We start from the raw sequence: 21,413 nt of genomic DNA, 5'->3' as shown, positions 1-21,413 counted from the left end.
TAAGACAACATGTAAGTGTCTTTAGTGTTTCCTTGGTAGAGAATGGTTCTATAAACTTTGTATATGATATCCTACCGTAAGTTTTAATTAGCATTAAAGAGTTGGAACTAATAAAGAATGAAAGTACTTTGCCTTCTACAATATAGCCCCCGCTCAAAGGAGGGATAAGCTCACCTTGCTATTCAGCAGATCCATGTCTAGGTCTGCCTTTTTCGCCCATTTTTGCCAAAAGTTTGGATCATCCAGGGAAATATCTGTCCTATTTTCAGAAGCAACAAAGCTTGCCTAGGGAGAAATAAAGGCAGAATGAAGTTAATTATAATCTTTTATACACAAAAGGGAAATTAGAAAGTATTTAAAAATCTTTAAATCCTGGAGATTGCTGTCTCCATCTCTGCCTGCCCATGGAGGATCTGCCACAGACCTTAGCAAAGGTAGACCCTTTCCCTTCAGACTCAATAGTGATGGTTGTCGTCCGCCTCAGTAAGATCTGGTCTATGTCCTCCTCACAAAACTTAGAACCCTCATCATCTTCCTCCATTATGGCAGCATATGCGCCTTTCCTTAAGAGATCTTCAATCTCTTTTTTGGAGAACTGTTGGATCTGAGGAAAAAAAAAAGACAAGGATAAAAATCTTAAAAAAAAAAAAAAAAAGGAAAAAGAATAGTCGACATTTTATTCTACTTTAAAAAATGATCATCAATCCAATTCCTGGCGATCTGACCTTGACCTCCAGAACCCACGTGAAGGGGGAAGAACTGACTCTACAAAGTTCCTCCAAGTTCTATATGCACACAAACACACACATGCATCCTCTAAAACAGTTGCTTTTTATCTCCCTCTATTACTGGGACCCCCACAAAAGTATCTGCAGACTTACTCCAGTGATGTTGCCATCCCGACCACTCATGGACTGGAGCACAGCCTTATCCAATCCCAACTTGAGGCTAGCTTTATCAAACATCTCTCTCTCGTAGGAATTACGAGTGATGAGTCGGTAAACCTTCACAGCTTTGCTCTGTCCAATTCGATGACACCGTGCCTGGGCCTGGTTAAAAGAGCAAAGATGCATATAATATCAAGTCTTAGTTCTTCACACTCATAAAGAGCCATGAAATCAACCCTAAACCAAAAAACTTAAAGGAAATTTCTGCCCCATCTTGTATAAAAGAATCAAACTAGTTTTGTTTCTTTCTTCCGTTTTCCTTTTCTTTTTTGGAGACACTGTCCTGACCCACAGAAATCCCCCTGCCTCTGCCTGGGATTAAAGATGTGAGCCACCACATCCACCTCTGCAAACTAGTTTGTGTGCCTATCTCTCATGAAAAGGAATAATAAATGAAATCTGACTCAAACACAGACCCATTCACTTCCATGTCATCCATTACTGGCCTTGTGCCACAGCAGCAGCTGAAACAGAAACTACAGACTCCACAGCCTACATTTAGTATTAGATTCCTTACAGATGTTAGCTGACTCCTGACCAAGCTGCCACCTCTAGGTAAACAACTTCCTCTTCTTTGAAAAAGGGGTCTTTCTAAGAGAACGTGATTTATTCTTCTTTGAAAAAGGGGTCTTTCTAAGAGAACGTGATTTATTAAAAATCTCTTGGATTAGACACATTGTTTTTTTTTTCCAAGACAAGGTGTCTCTGTAGCTTTAATGCCTGTCCTGGAACTCACTCTGTAGACCAGGCTGGCCTTGAACTCACAGAGATCCACCTGCCTCTGCTTCCCGAGTGCTGAGATCAAAGGCGTGCACCACCACTGCCTGGCTTATTATTATTATTATTATTATTGGCACGTAGTTTTTAAGGAAATAATTTCCTTTACCTGCAGGTCATTCTGTGGGTTCCAGTCTGAATCAAAGATAATACAAGTATCAGCAGCTGTAAGATTAATACCAAGTCCACCAGCACGGGTGCACAGCAAAAAGACAAAGCGGTCTGAGTCAGGCTTGCTAAAGCGGTCGATAGCAGCCTGTCGAAGATTGCCTCTAACTCGCCCATCAATCCGTTCATATAAGTACCTGGTAAGAATGGGGAAAACTGGTTTAGCAGAGAAACCAAGGTCCTGCATGTGCTGAGCAAACATTCTACAGTGAGCTACACAACAACTATCCTTGAGGCTTTATGAAGTATAAAGACATTTTAGAACGACTCATCTCTTACCTCCTCTGGATTAGATAATCCTCCAGGATGTCTAGACAGCGCACCATCTGGGAAAAGATCAGAACCTTATGGCCCCCAGCTTTGAGCTTTGGAAGTAACTTGTCAATAAGAACCAACTTGCCAGCTGACCGGACCATGGCCTGCAAGTGGAAATCTTGAGGTATAATATGGCAAGCTTCCCGAAATTCCATCAGGATTTTTTCTTCTGCACCTGCAAATAAAATAGTCAAAGTTGAAGTCGTGAATAAGTGAGAACATACAAAGTCTTATTTAACACAATAGCTTGAGATAAGTAAGCAAAATAAAAAGCAGTATGATCTTTGACCCTCTTCCCTCCCTCTCTGTTAACGCGCACCCCCCCCACACACACACGTGCACGCACACACAGACACATGCACACACACAGGTTCTGCTCTACCATTCTGCCATAGTCTATTGGACAGAGGCTCTCAAACTGAACAACACAGAGAACTAGGCTAGCAGTTGACACACCCACAATCTCCATGGCATTTAAATTACTGGTGTGTGGTTATGTACAAATTGTTATATGGGTGCAGGGAATGCAAATTCATGTCCTCATGCTTATGCAGCAAATGCATTAAGAATAGCATTTCTCACAAAAAGTTCCAAACTTTTATATCCAAACTAATTTTCTATTCTGCTATATAAAACATGCTGATTAAGGCAGGTCTTTCACAGACAACGACTAAACTGGAACATACCTACTATTATTAGCATATAACCACCTCCCCATGAAAATATTCATTATGAGGTACCAGGAAGAACATTTATCTGGAATGCAGAATAACCTGAGTTCTTACTCATGAAATTCTACATAAAAAATCCTATTTAATTCGGGAAATTTTGTAAAACCAAGGAAATAGAAATAATCAGAATGGCCAGCAAGATTGCTCAAAAGATAAAGGTGCTTGCCTCGCAAGCCTGGCTACCTGAGTGTGATCCCAATAGCCCACATGGAGGTGGAAGGAGAGAAGATTCCATAGTGTTGCCCTCTGACCTCTGCATGTGTGCTGCTGCACTCAAGTCCCAGCCCCCGTCACACAGACACACACACACAGACACACACACACAGACACACACACACACACACACCCCGCACTGTCCAGGACCTGAGCACCCTCACCATTGATGAGGTACGGGTGGTTACAGCACTTGCGTAACTCCATCATCGTGTTCAGCAGGTTAGGCATGTTGGTGTGACCTGCTCCTTTGGAAAGGAAGGAGAAATTCTTCTCTAAAATGGCTCGGTAGTACTTCTTCTGGATGTTGGTAAGCTCTACTTCAATGATAGTTTCCTGTTTGGGAGCCAAATTTTTTTCCACATCCTCTTTGAGTCTTCTCAGCATCATTGGCTTGAGAATAGCCTGTAATTTTTGAACCTGTGGTTCATTATAAAGAGAAAAAGAAACCACTAACATTACATTATATCAGAAAGGGAAAAAGAAACAAGCCACATCATATTACATCATAAAGAAAAAAAGAAACCAATAGCATTACATTACAATATGAAGAAACAAATGCGATTATACGGAAACAAAATTAGTTCTCTACTATCTGAAGATTGTAGATGAGTTAATACCTCATCAGACAGATTTCTTACCTGCTCCTCTGTCTTGAGGTCTCCAAAATCCTTAAGGAACTCTGATTCTGAAGGGAACTGTGAAGGCTCCAAGAAATGGAGCAGGCTGAATAGTTCCTCTACAGTGTTCTGCAGTGGCGTTCCTGTGAGTAACACTTTATGCTCCTGTACGAGGGAAGACAGAGGATTGGAGAGATCCACCAAGCATGCAGTCAGTTGAGTTTGAGGTTATCGACACTAGGACCAGATTACTGCCTTAACTTTCTTTTACTTGCTCACTCAGTAACAAAAGCCATTTAGGAGATGCCCTTATCTGACAGACTGAAACTAAGTAAATACCGACTTTAACCAAATAAAGTACTCAGATTACACTATCCAAATTCATGTCTCTCCACATTAACTACCCATAGAAATTTGAATTTGCTCCTCTGTGGACCGTTTCTGTGGTCATTAGTTCTCTGTAACTCTTCCCAGTAAGGCTCCCTGCTGGAACCCAGGCTGCCTGTGACTGGCTCAACAAAGAGAATGCACTGGAGTCTGAGTCCACGGGCTCCACACTCCACCTGACCCTTCTTCCCGGGGTCACTCTGTAAGGAAGCCCACCCAATCTGGCCCATTAGAAAAAGAAAGGCCAGGAGTAAGATAACCTAAATGTTCCAACAAATAACTACTATCAACTGTCAGCTGCAGCAACATCAGCGACCCAGGAAAGACCACCAGGAGAACATATTAGTTGAGTGTGGCCCAAGAGGCTCAACTAGAGAATTATGAAAAATAAGAGTTGTTGTTTTAAATATTAATCTTTGGGATAGGTAACTAAGGTACCTTCCCACTGTACCTCATGATTAAGAAGTGCTCATTTATAGCTAATTTTCAAATCTAAAACTTATAATGTTTATGACTTTCAGAGGCCCTCTAATACGGGTTTTCATTCTAGGACAGCTTTCATTTCACAGGAAAGTTAGAGTAAATTTCAGATGTCTGTGTGGATAAGTCACTTTGGAGTGCTCACCAGGTCCATATGCTTCAGACTATCCAGTAGCTTGCAATTACGGTTCTTCAGTCGGTGGGCTTCATCGATGATAACACAGCGCCACTCAATTTCACGAAGCTCAGGACAGTCTGACAAAATCATCTCAAAAGTGGTGATCAAGGCATCAAACTTATATGCACCTGGGATGAGGCGACCCTAATTATGAAACCAGTGCAGTCAGAAGAGACACCTCCTAAACACGTGCCCACCTGCAGAGTTCTGCATTTCCTTCCACACTTAAGGAAGTTTACACGGTACAACTGCACTACTGCCAACTTCTGCCACTGTTTATATTCCCAACCGTCAGTGCCAAATCACAGACGTGACATGCACTTTTCTCGACAGATTCAGCTTCTTGAAAAGAATAACATGCCTACCTCACTGAGTGGAGCTGGACATTTCTGACTGTTGTATGCTTAGCTAATGTAAATCTGTCTTAGATCATTCCTTGGTTAACAATGAGGAGCACAAGATGTTGAGCAATGCCGAAACACACTACAGGGAAAAGTGGAAGCCGAGCCAAGTAGCTCCGGGTCACCTAGCTGACTCAGGGAGCTGAGGCGACAGGAGCACAAGTTTGAGGCCAACCTGGGCTACATCTATAGCCCTTATTTCAAGACCACTACAATAAATAAAAATACAAGTGGCAATAGCTAATACAGAACATGTTAATATTGGACCCTAAAATTCAAATAATTTCAACAAAATTAAGAACCATAATATATGAGAAAATTTAGTTTAGAGATAAAAATCATAAAAAAGCAGCAATAAATAATTAATTATACAAAATGGGTGATTCAAAATTTTTTTCCTTAGGAAAAACCGTCTATTAAAATTTCAGTCATTCAAAAAAGGGGCAAATGTATTTAAGTTTATTACCACATGTAAGCTTATCACTCTGAAAAATACTTTAAAATTCATCAGTGCTATTAAAATTCTACTTAAATTACATGTACCAGCTGGGTATTGTGGTGCATAACTATCATCTCGGTATTCAGGGAGCTAAAGCCAGGCCAGGCTGTACTGCAGAAGTTGACTCAAGCAAAGAAACCAACCCATCAGAATGATACATTCATATGTGAAATCAGAACGGCCAGAGACTCACAGTGTCGGTTGGGTAGAAACAGCTAAGCCCAGCTCCACTATTACATAAAAGAAGACCTTAAATCACAGAGAGCCTTAGAAAACATCTTTAACTCATAAGCAGCCCCTGAAATACTAGGTACCTAGGCCTACTTTCACTAAGCACAGCATCCCCAAGACATCACTCACCCGAGAATCCTTACAGTACATTTCATACTGCTGAATCATCTGCCGGCTGGCCAGACTGCCATGGTACACGATAGTGTTCATCTCCGTCCACGTATTGAATTCTCGCTCCCAGTTAGTAATGGTGGACAATGGAGCAATGACCAGAAAGGGACCATGGATGCCTACATTATACACCTCCTGTAGGAAGGCAATCGACTGAATAGTTTTGCCTAATCCCATTTCATCAGCGAGGATGCAGTTCTGCCTGCAGATTTCGGGGTGGGAATGGGGGAGAAGAATATGTCAAAAATGTATCATCTTAATCTACCTAGGAAAAAATATGTCTAAGAATAATTCCTAGACTAAACTTACATGTTATAAGATCACATTTCTTTACCTGTTATACCAATTGAAGAGGAGCCAATTGACTCCTTCTAACTGATATTCCCTCAGTTGGTTTCTGTTTTTATATTCATGTGACAGCTCCAATTTCTTCCAGGCACTTGCCTGTGGACGATTCTAAAAAGTAAAAAATCTGAATTAGTGGTACAGTGACACTTATAAAATTAGTAATTCTAGTAGTTTAATCAAATGAAAAACTTGCTTGGGTTATAATCTGTGAAATACATTTAAATTTATGACTGCATGTTGTTTTTAAAAGAAAGAATGCCCACTGCATAACTCAGGAAGAACCCGGGAAACTACTTTAAGAAATTTGGGGGAGAGGAGGCTGGAGAGATGGCTCAGTGGTTAAGAGCTCTACCTGCTCTTCCAAAGGTCCTGAGTTCAATTCCCAGCAACCACATGGTGGCTCACAACCATCTGTAATGAGATTTGGTGCCCTCTTCTGGCCTGCAGGGATACATGCAGGCAGAGCACTGTATACATAATAAATAAGTAAAATAACTGTTTAAAAAAAAAAGAAAAAAGAAGAAATTTAGGGGGCTGGAGAGATATTTCAAAAGTAAAGAACACTGGCCAGTCTTCCAGAGGTCCTGAGTTCAATTTCAGCATTCACGTGGAGGTTCACAACTGTCTATAACCATAGAAGGATGGGAGTCAATGCCCTCTCCTGGTGTGCAGACAAAACACCCATACACATAAAGTAAATAAATATTTTTAAAAAAAGAAAGAAATGAAGAATGGGTACATTATTTAGTCAACCCTTCTTTACATGTTAGAGAATTTCCACTGTAGAAAGCTAAATTAACAAAAACTTCTGCAAGTAGGGAAAAAAATAAAGGCTTGATGTAATAGTCCTTTACATTACCACATTTATCGTCCACACCCACATGTACCTACCACTCTTTTGAGTTCTGGGTGCCTTGACTGGATCCGCTTAAATTCTCGAATCTTGCCCTCATCAACATCCTCTTTTAGCTCCCATGTACTGTCCTCGTAGGGCAGAGAGCACCACTTCACCAGGTAGTAGATGACGGGCTGGGAGAGAGCAAAGCCAAAGCAGCTGACTAAAGGGAAGAACTGGACTCTAATACGGGATGTCAAGGTATTAGCTCCATAGGTGCTGAAAACGCCAGGCTGAATCCACAACCACATGCTCAAGGAAGAAATACTGAAGCTCCAGCTGAGATCTATTCTATAGGTGTCCACTGCAGAAGGGGAGGCAATACCTCTTCTGTTTTTGTAATTTAAGATATCACTGCTGGGCTGGAGTGCTGGCCCTAGTATGCTGAGGACTCTGGGTCTGATCCTAGGGACCACAAAAATAAAATTAAAAAGATGATCATTCAGTCCTGCGATAGCATTTCCTTTATAGGCTTATATAAAGCAGGTACAATTGGACAGATCAGGCATAGCCAGGTGTGGGGACCCATGCCTTTAATCACAGCACACAGGATCTGAGTCCAAGGCCAGTGTGGTCTACAGAGGTAAGTGCTATACAGGAAAGAGCACACAAAGAAACCCTGTCTCAAAAATCAAAACAAAAAATATTAGGGAGAGTGCACTCATAGGAATCTCTAACTATGAATTCATGGATTACTCCTTAAAACAGCTACCATTAAGGGTGTAAGTGTCTCAAACAGAAATGATCCAATGGCTCTTTCTTTACTGTGGTGACTTGAGTCATTCCATCTAAAACCTTTTGTACAAGTCACATATTTCTAGCATATCAGCTTATTTTTCTAAATAATATACTTATTTCTATTGTTAGCTAATGAAAAATAGAAATCAAACCTACTTTGGAGAGGGGGAAATGAATATACAGAATATTGCTGTCAAATATTGGGAACATTAACTATAGTATCAAAAGGCCAGAACATTTTCAGCACACCAGTTGTACATTTCAAACGGTCCAAATATAAGGCCAGTTACTTTTGGAAGACTAAGTACTGTGATAGGAAGCATAAGGCTGCCATGGTAGAAAAGGCTGAGGAGGACATATATACATTATACTTAGTAAACTATTTAGACATTAAAATATTAGTAGGCCCTGAGTATCTAAGGTCCTATCTGAGTTCCTCTGAAGTCTGAGAAAACAACTTTGCAATGTCACAGAAGGAGGACTGACTCACGGACCCTGTTGGAGTGACATGTGGGAATGAACCTCATAGCTCCTAAGCCTAGCTTACCACTTAGTATTGGTGCCTAAACAGAAATCTATTCTCTCTTGGTCACTGTAACAGGCCATAAAAACTTTGTGAAAATTTTAGAAGAAAAGGAAGTCTGACATGTAGATATAATTTAAGACGGGGGTGAGTTCATTTTTGGGTTAGATCAAGTGTGACTCTTTGGAAAATGAAAAAGAAAACTTCAAATACATGACCATAAACAGAATATGTTCCCTAATCTATAGAAGTTTTAGTACAGTGATTCCCAAAACAGTTTATGAAAGAAATATTCCCAGAAAACAAACTTGAAAATACATATCTTGTACCCTCAGTCTAAATTTACACAACAGGAACTGTAGGGTCCAGAATGACAAATGAAAAGTGCTAAACCGCTGGGCAGAGGCAGAGGCTGGGGAGTCTCTGAGTTCAAGGCCAGCTGGGTCTCCAGTGTGGCCAGAGTTGTTACACAGAGAAACCTTGTCTTGAAAAACCAAAACAAACAAACAAACAAACAAAAATGTACTGAACTAATGGTAAGTTCAGGAAATACAGAAAGCCAGAAACTGTGCGTGTTTTTATACTCATTGATTTAGGGATTAGTGTGCAGGGTCTCCACACAGCCTGCAGGAAAGGGAGAGATCACAGTGAGTGGCTCTTCCATACTTGCAAATGAAGCTCTAAGATGCCTGCAAAGCTATCTCTAATTCTTCTACTCCTTTGCCTTCCCACTATATTTCTAAGAATCCCACAAAAGAAACTCAGAAATACCTTTTCAGTCCAAGGGGTTTTTCAGCCACATCTGAAAAATAAAGGATTGGCAAGCAAACCAGCAGAAACCTGCAGAAAGTCTTTCATGTTTCTCCACGCCCAACTCACCTCACCATTATCCTTGTCAACACTGTGAGACTCGTCCAATATCCTATCAACCTCTACGTAGTCTGGATTGAAGGGTTCTTCATCCTAGGTGAGTTATGAAACCAAACAGTAAGGGAGGAAAATCACTGTCCAGTAAACCTAGCTATACCTTTCTATTTCATCTTTACAAGCTTAAAAAAAATTAATTGGAATTGTGTATTTTTAATAGCATTAAAATATATAAATCTTACTCAGGAGGATCTCTGTGAATTCAAGGCTTCCCTGGTTTACAGAGCTAGTTCTAGAACAGCCAAGACTAACACAGAAACCCTGTCTCAAAAAACAAACTAACAGCCGGGCGGTGGTGGCGCACGCCTTTAATCCCAGCACTCGGGAGGCAGAGGCAGGCGGATCTCTGTGAGTTCGAGACCAGCCTGGTCTACAAGAGCTAGTTCCAGGACAGGCTCCAAAGCCACAGAGAAACCCTGTCTCGAAAAACCAAAAAAAAAAAAAAAAAAACAAACTAACAAAACCTATAAGTCTATTTCTTCACTGTTATCAGACACAGAATCTCTTATCCCCAACAGGCTACTGTCTCCATAAATGTCCTGGATGCTTTCTGGTCTCCTGAGTACTCTCTATCTGCTGACCCAGTCCCCGACACATATAAACTTGCTCCATTATATTTCCTAACGCAAACAAACGCCTCTTCCTGAGCATCATTCTGACCTGTCTTTTTTCTCTGCTTCATTGAGCTTTCCCAAGTGTTTCACAAAGATGCCACCTCCATTGCTTCATCTCTTTTCACTCTCCCTTCTCTTGTATAATACAATTACAAGTCAAAGTCATGAAAAACTTCTAAATTGTTAAATATAATGGACACATTTCTTTGCTTATGTAGCTTCTTTGCTTAATTAGTAGTAATCCTAGACATAAGAAGTTAAATTTCCTTTATTAGTATTTCTACCAATACTACATGAGAAATCTGATTTTTAAAAGTTTTCTCAGACTGGAGATGAAGTTCAGTTGACAGAATGTTGTTCAGCACAGAAACCCATGGATCACATCTCCAGCACATATAAACTATGACCTAGCACTCAGAGGTAGAGGCAATTTAAGGTCAGAGTTACACAGTAAGTCAGCCTGAATGTCTTAAAAAAAACCACAAGTTTTCTCTTAGTGAGAAAGTTGTTTGTATCTAAAGAAACAGTTGATAGAACAGTATAGGAGAGAAGAGAGCTGAGTGTGGATCAGGCTACTTTATCGTCTTCCAGAAAATCCTCCACACACAGACTTATCACAATCTCACAGTGCTGAACTTTACAGCTATCTAATAGACCATAACCAAACCCAATAAAACAATGGAATGGTACCAATTAAATAATCAAAATTAAAATTCTATACTCATGCACACAAGCCAAGCATATCTTTTGCAGGGGCTGATAGCCTGGTAACTAATTTGTGCCAGGAAAGAAAGGGAAGGCCATGTGATGGGTACAGCTCTGTAATAGCAGCCCGTGAAAGGGGAGTCAGAGGACAGCCTGGATACAAGACCCTGTCATCCGATTAAAAGAAATACTGAGTCCGAATTACCTCATGGAAGAAGTGTCTCATCTGAGCCATTTTTGTTTTGAACCGCTTTAGTTTCTGATGGATCCTCTTATCCTTCTCCAGCTGGGAGATAGTTGCCCACTCACAGTGCAGGTAGGAGCTATAGTAGGTGGAAACAGCCAATCACGCCATGAGAATGGGACCTGCCACTAACCAGCAACAGGTGGGGCAAATGTGTGCGTTAACAGGAGACAGCTTAGGCCAGTGTCTTAAAACCTGGAATGCGCAAACCACCTACTCTGAGGCACATCTAGACATCCATACTTCCTACCAGCACCCAAACAATGCTAATTCTGTTTATTTACAAACTACAGTTTAGAGTAATAAGGCCTTAAACGAGGCAGAGAAGATTACAAGGGATTTTATCAGAAACTGCTCTCACCTCACTTTTCTAAAAGGAAACAGTCATTTTAATTCCTGAGATTGTCTGATTAGCCCTTGGAAAAACTTAAAACAAAAAACAAATAGACAAAATAAACAAACAAAAAAGGGAGGGGATAAGGCATACTCCCAAGCACACAGGTCTCCACGAGAGACTCCTTCAGGACTTGTGGGCTCAGGGTGAGCAGTAGTCTTGATGGGAGACCCTTCCCCATCCTGTGGACATAGGGTGAGCAGGTCTGACTGCATGTAACTTACTAGTTCTTATACTTGACAAAGAACTCCTCGGCCTCAGTGTACTGTCCAGAAGGAAGCTGAGAAGAAGTATGGAAATTATAGTCATTTATATATCAAAGACAGATCTTTTAATTTCATTAACACACGGCAGAACTTCATCCTAATGTTTCCTAAATATTTTATTAATCAAGGGACTAATCTGGCACCAGAGGTCTGAGAGCTAAAAACAGTAATCTTTTATCCACTGTAAACAAAACAGTGAAAGAAGGTTTTCTAGCTGGCTTTCAAACAGCATCTTAAAACCCTACCCTAGCAATATACTCTGCTATTCAAAGGTGCTCGCTAACTAAAACTTGTGAGCTGTGGATGCAGCTGAGTAGTAGAGTCCCCGTCACAGGGAAAATAAACCTACGAATGCAACATAAAAATGCTACGAATGACATTAAAGACAGAGGGGCCTCACCTCTTTCTTCACAACTCGCATGGAAAGCACTTTGTCCACAATAGCAGCATCTTCTTCACTGGGATTCTCCTGTAGCAAAAGATGTTGTTGAAAGAACAAAATGTGTGTGGCCATTCACGCCAATAACCCTGCACTCCAGAGGCTGAGGCAAGAGGATTGCTGCCTGGCCTGTAGAGTAAACCCTATCTCAAAACAACAACAGCAAACAGTAAAACACACACATACATGCACGCGCGCGCGCGCGCGCGCACACACACACACACACACACACACAGAGAGCGCACAAGAGCAAACTCTCACATGGCTAATGCTAGCTTACCACAAAGAACTGCATGGAAGGCAGAGTCTCTCCATCAGGTTCCTGCACTGGTTCTGGGATGATGGGCTCGGGTTTTATTGGACCGGTTACATCGACCTCCTCCTCTTCTTCATCATCTGTTATCTTTATATCCAAGTCCTCTGTATATTTTTTTCGTTTAACTTGGCGGTTTGAACGTCTCTTCTGTAGAGGAAATACAAAGTGAGAATTTTTCGAGGCAGTGACTTTTGTATCTGTGTTACGGGCTGGCCTTGAACTCAAGTATTGATGTTACTTCCATGCCATTTATCAAAAAGAAAGCTTTGAAAAGTATTTGCCTATGATAGACGTACATTTTATTCTAAAGTTCTCATGGAAAAAACAAAACTGTGTGTGTGTGTGTGTGTGTGTGTGTGTGTGTGCAGTGTGTAGTTAAGGTGTCAGGAAACTTTTTTGGCTCAATTCTCTCTGTCCACCTTAGGTTCAAGGCTCAAGTTCAGGTAGTCAGGTCTGCATGGCAAACTCTTTTCCCCCCATGAGCTGTTTCCATTGGCCTTTGATATTTTGACAAAAATATCCATTATCATATGTAGTCTTCTGTCACTTTTTCAGTTAACGCTACTTCTTTTCTCTTTTCCTCCCTTTCTTTTCCTTTTTGGATTTACAAGGCAAGGTGTCTTTGTGTAACAGCCCTGAAACTGGGCTGTTCTGGAACTCAGGCTGGCCTCAAACTCAGAGATCTGCCAACCTCTGCCTCCCAAATGATGGGATTAAAGGTGTGGACCACCAACTAACTCCCAGCTCTTTCTTTTTTTGTTTATTGCTTTTATAAGGCAAGTCTCTCTCTGCAAAACCCCAGCTGTCCTAAAACTCACTACGTAGATCAGGGTGGCCTTGAAGTCACAGAGATCTGCCTGCCTCAACCTCCAGAGTCTAGGATTAAGGCTATGTGCTACCATGCCTTCAAGTTTAGTTAACAATATTCCTTTTAGACAGTTTTCTCACTTTCCTATTTTCTTAAATTTTTTTAATTTTTATTTTATGTGAATGGATGCTTTTGCTTGCAGGTATGTATGTATGTCTGTCCACCACTTTTACACCTGGTGCACACAAAGGTCACAAGAGGATGTGGGACCCCCTGGAACTGCCATGTCGGTGACAGGAATCCAACCCAGGTCCTCTGAAAGAGCTGTCAGTGCTCTTAATCATAGATCCACCTTGAGACAGTCTTGAGACAGTTATCTTAATAAATTTTAGGTTGGTTGGGCATAGCAGCACATGCCTTTAATCCCAGCACTCAGAAGGTAGTCAAAGGTGGATCTGAATTCAAGACAGCCTGTTCTACAGAGCTAGTTGCAGGACATCCAGGGCTACACAGAAACCCTGTCTCCAAAAATCAATAAATATAATACATATATATTTATGTAATGTATATTATATCTATACTAATGTAACATACAACATATAAATATATTTGTAGGTATATAAATTTATGAATATTTATATATCTATGCACATATAAACATATGTATATTTAGATCTACTTTATTCTTTCAAGTGGCTAAATAAGTCATTTTTACTGTAATTTAATATTTGCAGTTCATAATACAAAAATGGGGAAGCAGAAATTATTTTTTGGCATAATATATCTCCAGAAAAAGAATCAAATTACAAAAATAATAGAATTGAGCAAACTTGCATAACATAAAATTATTTTGTAAAGTCAATATTCCTAGGGTTTGGGAGATGGCCCAGTGGTAGGGCACTTGCCTGGCACACACAGTCTTGGGTATAGTCCCTCAGCAAATAGATAAATAAATGAATCAGTAACAATATTCCTTTTTAGACGAGGACAGAATGCAGTGAAAAAAAGGATACCATTTGTAAAAGTAAATATTAGCTAGATGATTAAATCTCTTAAGACATAAAATCATATGAAGAAAAAAGTTATAGGTTATAAAGACAAATTTTGGTAAATGGGTATAGAAACTTGATTTAAAACATTTGTTTTAATTAGAGAAGCTGATCCTAAAATACGGACAAATAAAAGTTATGCTGAGAAAGAAACCAAGAGAAAAAAAATAACTTAAAAAAGCCCTAAAGAGGGTAAAAGATCTCTAAAATTAAAACTTTAAATACTGGTGCATATAGACTCTCTGTGTGACTCCTGTGGGGCCAAACGACTGTGGGAACTGGGCAGGACAGAAACCCCAACAAGCTGGCCCTCATGTTACAAAATACAAAACAAAAACCACTACAAGAAAAGACTCCCCTACTCACCGAGTTAAAGAACTAGTGTCACAAAAAGTGGTGCATCTCCAAAAGTAATTTACAGACTCGATGTGATCCCGGTCAAAATGACCACAATTCTTTCCAGCAATAGAAAAAAAATCCTTCAAATTATATGGAAGCACAAAAGACTCCAAGTTCCCAGAATACCTGAGCCAAAGAACAATGTTGGAGCTACTGCAGTATCTAGTTTCAGTTATACCACAGACCATAGCAACAAAACCAGCACGGTGTCTATATACCTACATCAATAAAACAGAATTCAGGGCTTTCTCAAGTAAAAAGTTTCTGCACAGCAAAGGAAATGATAACCATGGGGAAAAGAAAAATCCATAGACTGGAAAAAAAAACTTACATGGACAAGGGATAGTATCTAGACTATATAAAGTCTAAGATTGGAAAAGTTGACTCAGTGGGTAATGGTGCTTGGTAGCAAGCCTGACAAGCTAAGTTCAATCCTTGAACCTACATGATGCAGAGAACCAATCCCAGGAAGTTATACCTTGATCTCCACATATGTACCTTAGCATGTTGGTCCTTTAACATACATACACACAAATAAATAAGTGTAAAAACTTATTTTAAAGAATTCAAAAATAGGGCTAGAGAAATGGCTCAGAGGTTAAGAACACTGACTGCTCTTCCAGAGGTCCTGAGTTCAATTCCCAGCAACCACATGGTGGTTCACAGCCATCTATAATGAGATCTGGTGCCCTCTTCTGGCATGCAAGCAGACATGGAAGGAATGTTGTATACATAAATAAAAAGATCTTTTTTAAAAAATTAAGAATTCAAAAATAAGCTGGGCAGTGGTGGCACTCGGGAGGCAGAGACAGGCGGATCTTAAGTGAGTTCGATGCCAGCCTGGTCTACACTGTGAGTTCCAGGACAGGCTCCAAAGCTACAGAGAAACCTTGCCAAAAACAAAACAAAACAAAACAACAACAACAACAAAAACCAAAAACACGAAACACCCAAATTACAAGTCATCCAATCAATGAATGGCAAATGAAATACACAAACAGCTCTCAAAAGAAGTAAAAATGGCAAGTAAACCTTTGAAGACCAGTAGTTTAAGATTAGCTGGGGGGGGCCAGTGAGACAGTTCAGTGAATAAAGGCACCTGCCACCAATCCTGAAGGCCTGAGTTTGATCCCTGGGTCCCACATGGTGGCAAGAACTGACCCTTAGAAGTTGTCCCAATGACTGCAGCCTGCCCCCTCCCTTTAAAAAGTTCAAAAGAAAAAAAGGCTAGTCTGGGCTTCACAGAGAGGGTCTTTAAAACACGGCTAACAACAATGTTCAACATCCTTAGCCATCAGAGAAATGCAAATAAAAACTATATCAAGATTCCATTTCAGTCACATCACAAGTAAGAAAACAAGTGTGGGCAAGGAAGTGGGTAAAGAAGCCATTAAGTACTACTGGCATGAGTTTCAATTAGTTCATCAACTATGGAAATCAGTATGGAGGCTCCTTACAGATTAAAAAAAAACTACCCCACATTGGGAAATATTATTTTCAGGAGTATTACTTTTGTTTATGCTGCATTTGATAAACTGTGAAGCTGTGTACTTTTCCTGTCTTTAAAAGCTGATGGTCTAATAAAGAGCTGAACAGCAATAGCAAGGCAGGGGAGGGTAGGCAGGACTGTCAGAGAGTACAAACAGAAGGAGAAATGAGGAGAAAGAAGCAAGAGAACAGGGAGAGGGGGACAGCAAGTCACGGAGTAAGAAGTAAAGAAAAGTATACAGAAACAGAGAAAAATAAAGGCCCAGAGGCAAAAGGTAGACAGGATAAGAAAAGCTGTCAAGAAACAAGCCAAGCTAAGGCGGGTATTCATAACTAAGAATAAGCCTCTGTGTGTGATTTTTTTGGGAGCTGGGTGGCAGGCCCCCCAAAAAACCAAAAGAGTAAACTATCACACAGTAATCACATGATTCATTTATATCAAACCTGGTATGTATCTTCTAGAAGGTATCTAGGTCAGCAGACCACAGGAGACCTGCACATCTGTTTACTGTGGGCTACTTATAACAGCCAGGTTACGGCACTGTGTCACCAACTGATGGGTGGATAAGGAAAATGTGGTACATACACACAATGAATAAAATTATGCCGCCTGCAGGAAAAGGACAGAATACGCAGACTCTAGACTTTAAAATGTGTGCATATAAAACGTGAGAGTAGGGTAGGTGTGACGGATGATGGTGCATACCTACAACCTCAACAGCGAGTAGTAAGACGAAGGAGACGAGGAGTTCAAGACCAGTCTGACTATGAGACGCTGTTTAAATAAATTAAAAACAAAACAAAATGAAAAAGAAGGACAGCAAAGGGGAGTAGAAGAAAGGAAGAAGAAAGGAAGGAAATAAAAGAGTATTCAAGTGTTGCTACGGTTAACCCTCATTGTCAAGAAGGCCGGACTTAGAATCACCTAGAAGGACACACACTCAGCATTTCTGTAAGAACATTTCCAGAGAGCGTACGTCACCTGAGAAGGAAAACCTACCCTGAATGTCTTGGCCTGGGTTCAAGACTGAATAAAGTGGGAAGAGAAGACAGAGGGTTGAACGCCACCATCTAACTCTCTTTCCTGACCGCAGACAAGAAGTGGACAAGTTGATTCAAATGCCTGCTCACCACCAGAGCACTGTGCCTGCTCCATTCTGATGGATTATACCCACCAACCTCAAAAGGACAAATCCAAGAACCCGGGTTCAATTCCCAGCACATACAAGACAGGCAGCTCACAACTGTCCACACTCCAGGATCTGACACTCTCACACATACACACATGCATGCAAAACCCCAATGCACACAAAATAAAAATAAATAAATTAAGGGGGAGGGGACACTGGAGAGATGGTTCAGCAGTTAAGAGCACTGGCTACCCTCCAGAGAACCCAGGTTCAATCCCCAGCACCCACACGGCAGCCACACTGTCTGTAACTCTAGTTCCATGCGATCCAGCATCCTCACACAGACCTGCAAGCAGGCAAAACACCAATGCACATAAAACAATAAATTACTTAAAAAATATAGTAAAACCATCATTCTGTACACAGAATAAACATTATTTAAAACAATAAACAAACATCAGATAATAAAAAGATGACGCAGGAACATTTCCTCACTCACTGGGCCTCAGAGCACGACAAGCTCGGTGCCTGAGGGAAGCAAATGAGATCATGCTCAGAACTGACCAGAGACTGCCAGCCAGGCAGACAGCAGCAGAGAAACACCTCTGAAAGAAAGATGCTAAATATGTAAGACAATCTAAACATCTTCTAAAGTAATTTGAGTATGCAAAATTACTCTAAAAATAGACAAATTTGACAATATTTGCCAATTTAAGGTTATATGCAAAAACAATCCAATATAAACAAAGCTAGAGAAAACAGAAAATGCTGTAGATATACTTCCTAAGCATAAGAATTTTGGACAACAAAAAGTGTTGACTAAAAGAATAAAGGAAAATGACATGAAACAGTTAAAAAAAAAAAGAGAGATAATTGAAAAAAAAATTGTTTGGGACTCAGGCTGGCCTCAAGCTTTCTGTGTAAGGAGTGATGACCTTGAACTTCTGACTCTCCTGCTTCTACCTCCCAAGTGCTGGGGTGAGAATTACAAGCTATGGTGCCTATCTGTAACTTTGGGTGTTGTGCACTGTGTATGTGCGGTGCCTATGGAGAGCAAACGAGGGCATCTCTTCCTGCACCTGGAGTTAGGAGTTAATTGCCAAGCCGTCTCTCCAATCCCTATATGGAGTTTTTTGTGTTTTTTCTTTTTCTCTCCCTACCTAGCCGACTGGCAAAAATTCAGAACATTTGAGGAAAATATTTTAAACATAGGCTAGGAAAATACTTGAGTGGAAATATTTGTCTAACATGCTTAAGACCCTAAATTTGATGCCCAAAACAGAAGGAAAAAGAAAAATCAGGAAACTCAGACATGCTTGGTTGGGGGTATCAATTAGCATGATCAGTGGAGGAAACTTTGGCTTTATCCTTTGACAGCAAATATACTTCAAAATGCTGTTTTATATATTTGTACATGTACACAAATTTCTGTAGTGTTAACTGCAGGAAAATACCAGAAAGAAAATGACCATAGACAGGGCACAAATTAAAGAAATCATGTCATAGCCTTAAAATAAAACAGCACAGAATTATTAAACAAATGAGACAAATGGAAAAGTTTCTGCTGTATAACAGAATCCAGGGCAGGGCAGTGGTGGTGCACATCTTTAATCCCAGCACTTGGGACACAGAGGCAGGTGGACCTCAGGGAGTTCCAGGACAACCAGGACTACACAGAGAAACCCTGTCTAAAAAACCAAAACAAAACAAAAACCAGAAACCCTTATTTAAAAGGGTAAAATCTGTTTTACAAATGACACAACATTTGTTTTTGTTTTTTTTTTTTTAAAGATTTATTTATTGTGTATACTGTGTTCTGTCTGCATGTATGCCTGCAGGCCAGAAGAGGGCACCAAATCTCACTTCAGATGCTTGTGATCCACCATGTGGTTGCTGGGAACTGAACTCTGAGCCTCTAGAAGAGCAGTCAGTGCTCTTAACCTCTGAGCCATCTCTCCAGCCCCATGACACATCATTTGTAAAACAGATTTTAGCCAGTTATTTGCTTACCCTATAGTTTATTAATTTAATTGCATAAGACATGAAAATCTGTCCAAAAATACTTTGTACTAAAATTTCCTATTTAACCCTTGCTCATTAACAGTAACAAAGCATACAACTCAAATGTCCATCAACAGGAGAATGGATACACAAATTATACTCATACCTATGTTTAAGTCAAATAATACTCATTGAAAATGTAATGACACATTCATCACTGATGATCTCTTTTCTGTTGTTGTTGGTTTTGTATGTGTGTGTGTGCGTATGTATGTGCACATGCATGTGTGTGTTCTTGAGACAGGGTTTCTCTGTGTCCTTGGCTGTCATGGAACTCACTCTGTAGACCAGGCTGGCCTCAAACTCACAGAGATCCCCTCGCCTCTGCCGCCCAAGTGCTGGGATAAAGGCATGTGCCACCACTACTTGGTAACTGACAATCTCAAAACATTTGAAAGCAATGAGATCTTAGATCAACCCCAGGACCATTAATTAAAAAAAAAAAAAAAAAAGGAAAGAAAAAAAAAAAGAGGCAGGCACAGACATTTACATCCGTAATCTCACATCAGGTGGAGGCAGAAGGCTTGTCAGATGTTCAAGGCTTTGAGGCAAGCCAGGCTACATGGTGAGCTGAAGGCCATACTGACCCCAGTACAACAGCAACCAGATCACAGATATAACACGCACATATGACTCTTTGTCACCTAGGTTCTTGGCCAACAAAAGTTACCACATGAAGTCTATCCACTTGGCCTAAAGAACTAATGGCCGGGTGGTGGCTGCGGTGTGTGCCTTTAAACCCAACACTGCGAAGGAGAGGTAGGCAGATCTCTTGAGTTCTAGGACACCCTGGTCTACAAAGAGAGCTCCAGGACCGCCAGAGCAACACAGAGAAACCCTGCCTCACGTGGGGAAAAAAAAAACCTACAACAGCAACAAATAAACCAAGAACCATGAAACAAAATAAATTTCATTTTGTTGAAATACACCAATAACACACGATAGTATGTTATCTCAAACTGAAAACTGACTGATACAATCCATATTTGTTCTACATTCCTAAGGAAAGTCTGGTTACTGAGAAAGGATTATGGACACTCTCCACTTTTTATCTTTTGCATTACTTGCTTTTATAGTTATTGTGTAGCATTCTTAAGATAACACTATTTAAGAGACAGGATCTCACTATTAATTTGTTTTAAGACAGTCTCTTTGTGTAGCCTTGGCCTTCTCACTAGGTAGATCAAGCTGGCCTTCAACTCACAGAGATTTGCCTGCCTGTACCTGGGATTAAAGACATGCACCACCACACCTGGTTTAAAATAGCATTTTTTTTTAATTTAAAAAAAATTTTAAGGTAAATAGGTTTACTTTAAAATAAACCAGAAAGGGGCAATGGCCGTCTACCGGTAGATCCTGAAGTAGGAGAATGAAAACATGGAACTTCGTTAAATAATCTCTACCTTTGAGAAGATTTGAAATTTTTCATAATAAAAGAGCAGCACAGGAAGTAGGCATGGGATACCAGTATTAAGTGGAAGCAGCTACTTCTGGAAGGGAATGCGCCCCTGCACCCTCACTCAAACTAAATTGGTTCTTGGGGAGAACTGGTGGTCTGGTGTTCAGATGGTTTCTTTTTTGTTTTTGACTTGTATGGTGTACACTGTGACAACTGGCTGTTGTTCTTCAACTGCCCTCCACTTTACTCATTTATTGAAACATAGTTTCACTGTGTAGCTCTGGCAACCTTGAATTTAGAGATGATTTACCTTACCTCCCAAATGCTAGAATTATGTATGTACCCCCAACACACACCTTTATTTTTCAGTGTTTCACAATGATCCTGGTGCTAATGGATTTGTCTAGGTTTACTGAACAATAAGTTTTAGAGACCCATCTGCCCCAACACCCCCAGCACTAATTCTGGGGAATCTTTTTTTCTTTGGGGAAGGGGTAGTTTTCAAAACAGGGTTTCTCTGTGTAGCTTTGGATCCTATCCTGGAACTTGATC

General features: G+C 40.4%; 1 protein-coding gene across 4 annotated transcripts in view; it reads right to left on the bottom strand.

Annotated features, from left to right (window-relative positions):
* The window catches only part of Chd8 (chromodomain helicase DNA binding protein 8), a 66,960-nt gene that overhangs the window by 15,386 nt on the left and 30,161 nt on the right, over nt 1–21,413 (bottom strand). For all 4 annotated transcript variants that reach the window (XM_038309839.2, XM_038309842.2, XM_038309841.2 and 1 more), the window contains 16 exons: nt 12,492–12,674; nt 12,173–12,241; nt 11,731–11,786; nt 11,074–11,191; nt 9,502–9,585; nt 7,358–7,495; nt 6,453–6,574; nt 6,077–6,320; nt 4,784–4,960; nt 3,793–3,936; nt 3,316–3,571; nt 2,172–2,382; nt 1,834–2,029; nt 882–1,049; nt 425–604; nt 175–285 (listed from right to left, as the gene is read on the bottom strand). In XM_038309839.2, the coding sequence (XP_038165767.1) occupies nt 175–285; nt 425–604; nt 882–1,049; nt 1,834–2,029; nt 2,172–2,382; nt 3,316–3,571; nt 3,793–3,936; nt 4,784–4,960; nt 6,077–6,320; nt 6,453–6,574; nt 7,358–7,495; nt 9,502–9,585; nt 11,074–11,191; nt 11,731–11,786; nt 12,173–12,241; nt 12,492–12,674 (2,457 nt within the window). The remainder of the gene's footprint in view (nt 1–174; nt 286–424; nt 605–881; nt 1,050–1,833; nt 2,030–2,171; nt 2,383–3,315; nt 3,572–3,792; nt 3,937–4,783; nt 4,961–6,076; nt 6,321–6,452; nt 6,575–7,357; nt 7,496–9,501; nt 9,586–11,073; nt 11,192–11,730; nt 11,787–12,172; nt 12,242–12,491; nt 12,675–21,413) is intronic.

The sequence above is a fragment of the Arvicola amphibius genome, chromosome 13, assembly GCF_903992535.2.
Source record: "Arvicola amphibius chromosome 13, mArvAmp1.2, whole genome shotgun sequence".
In the NCBI taxonomy this organism is placed as follows: Eukaryota; Metazoa; Chordata; class Mammalia; order Rodentia; family Cricetidae; genus Arvicola; species Arvicola amphibius.
Note: the sequence above shows the minus strand (reverse complement) of the source record. Positions and strands in the feature narration are given on the sequence as shown.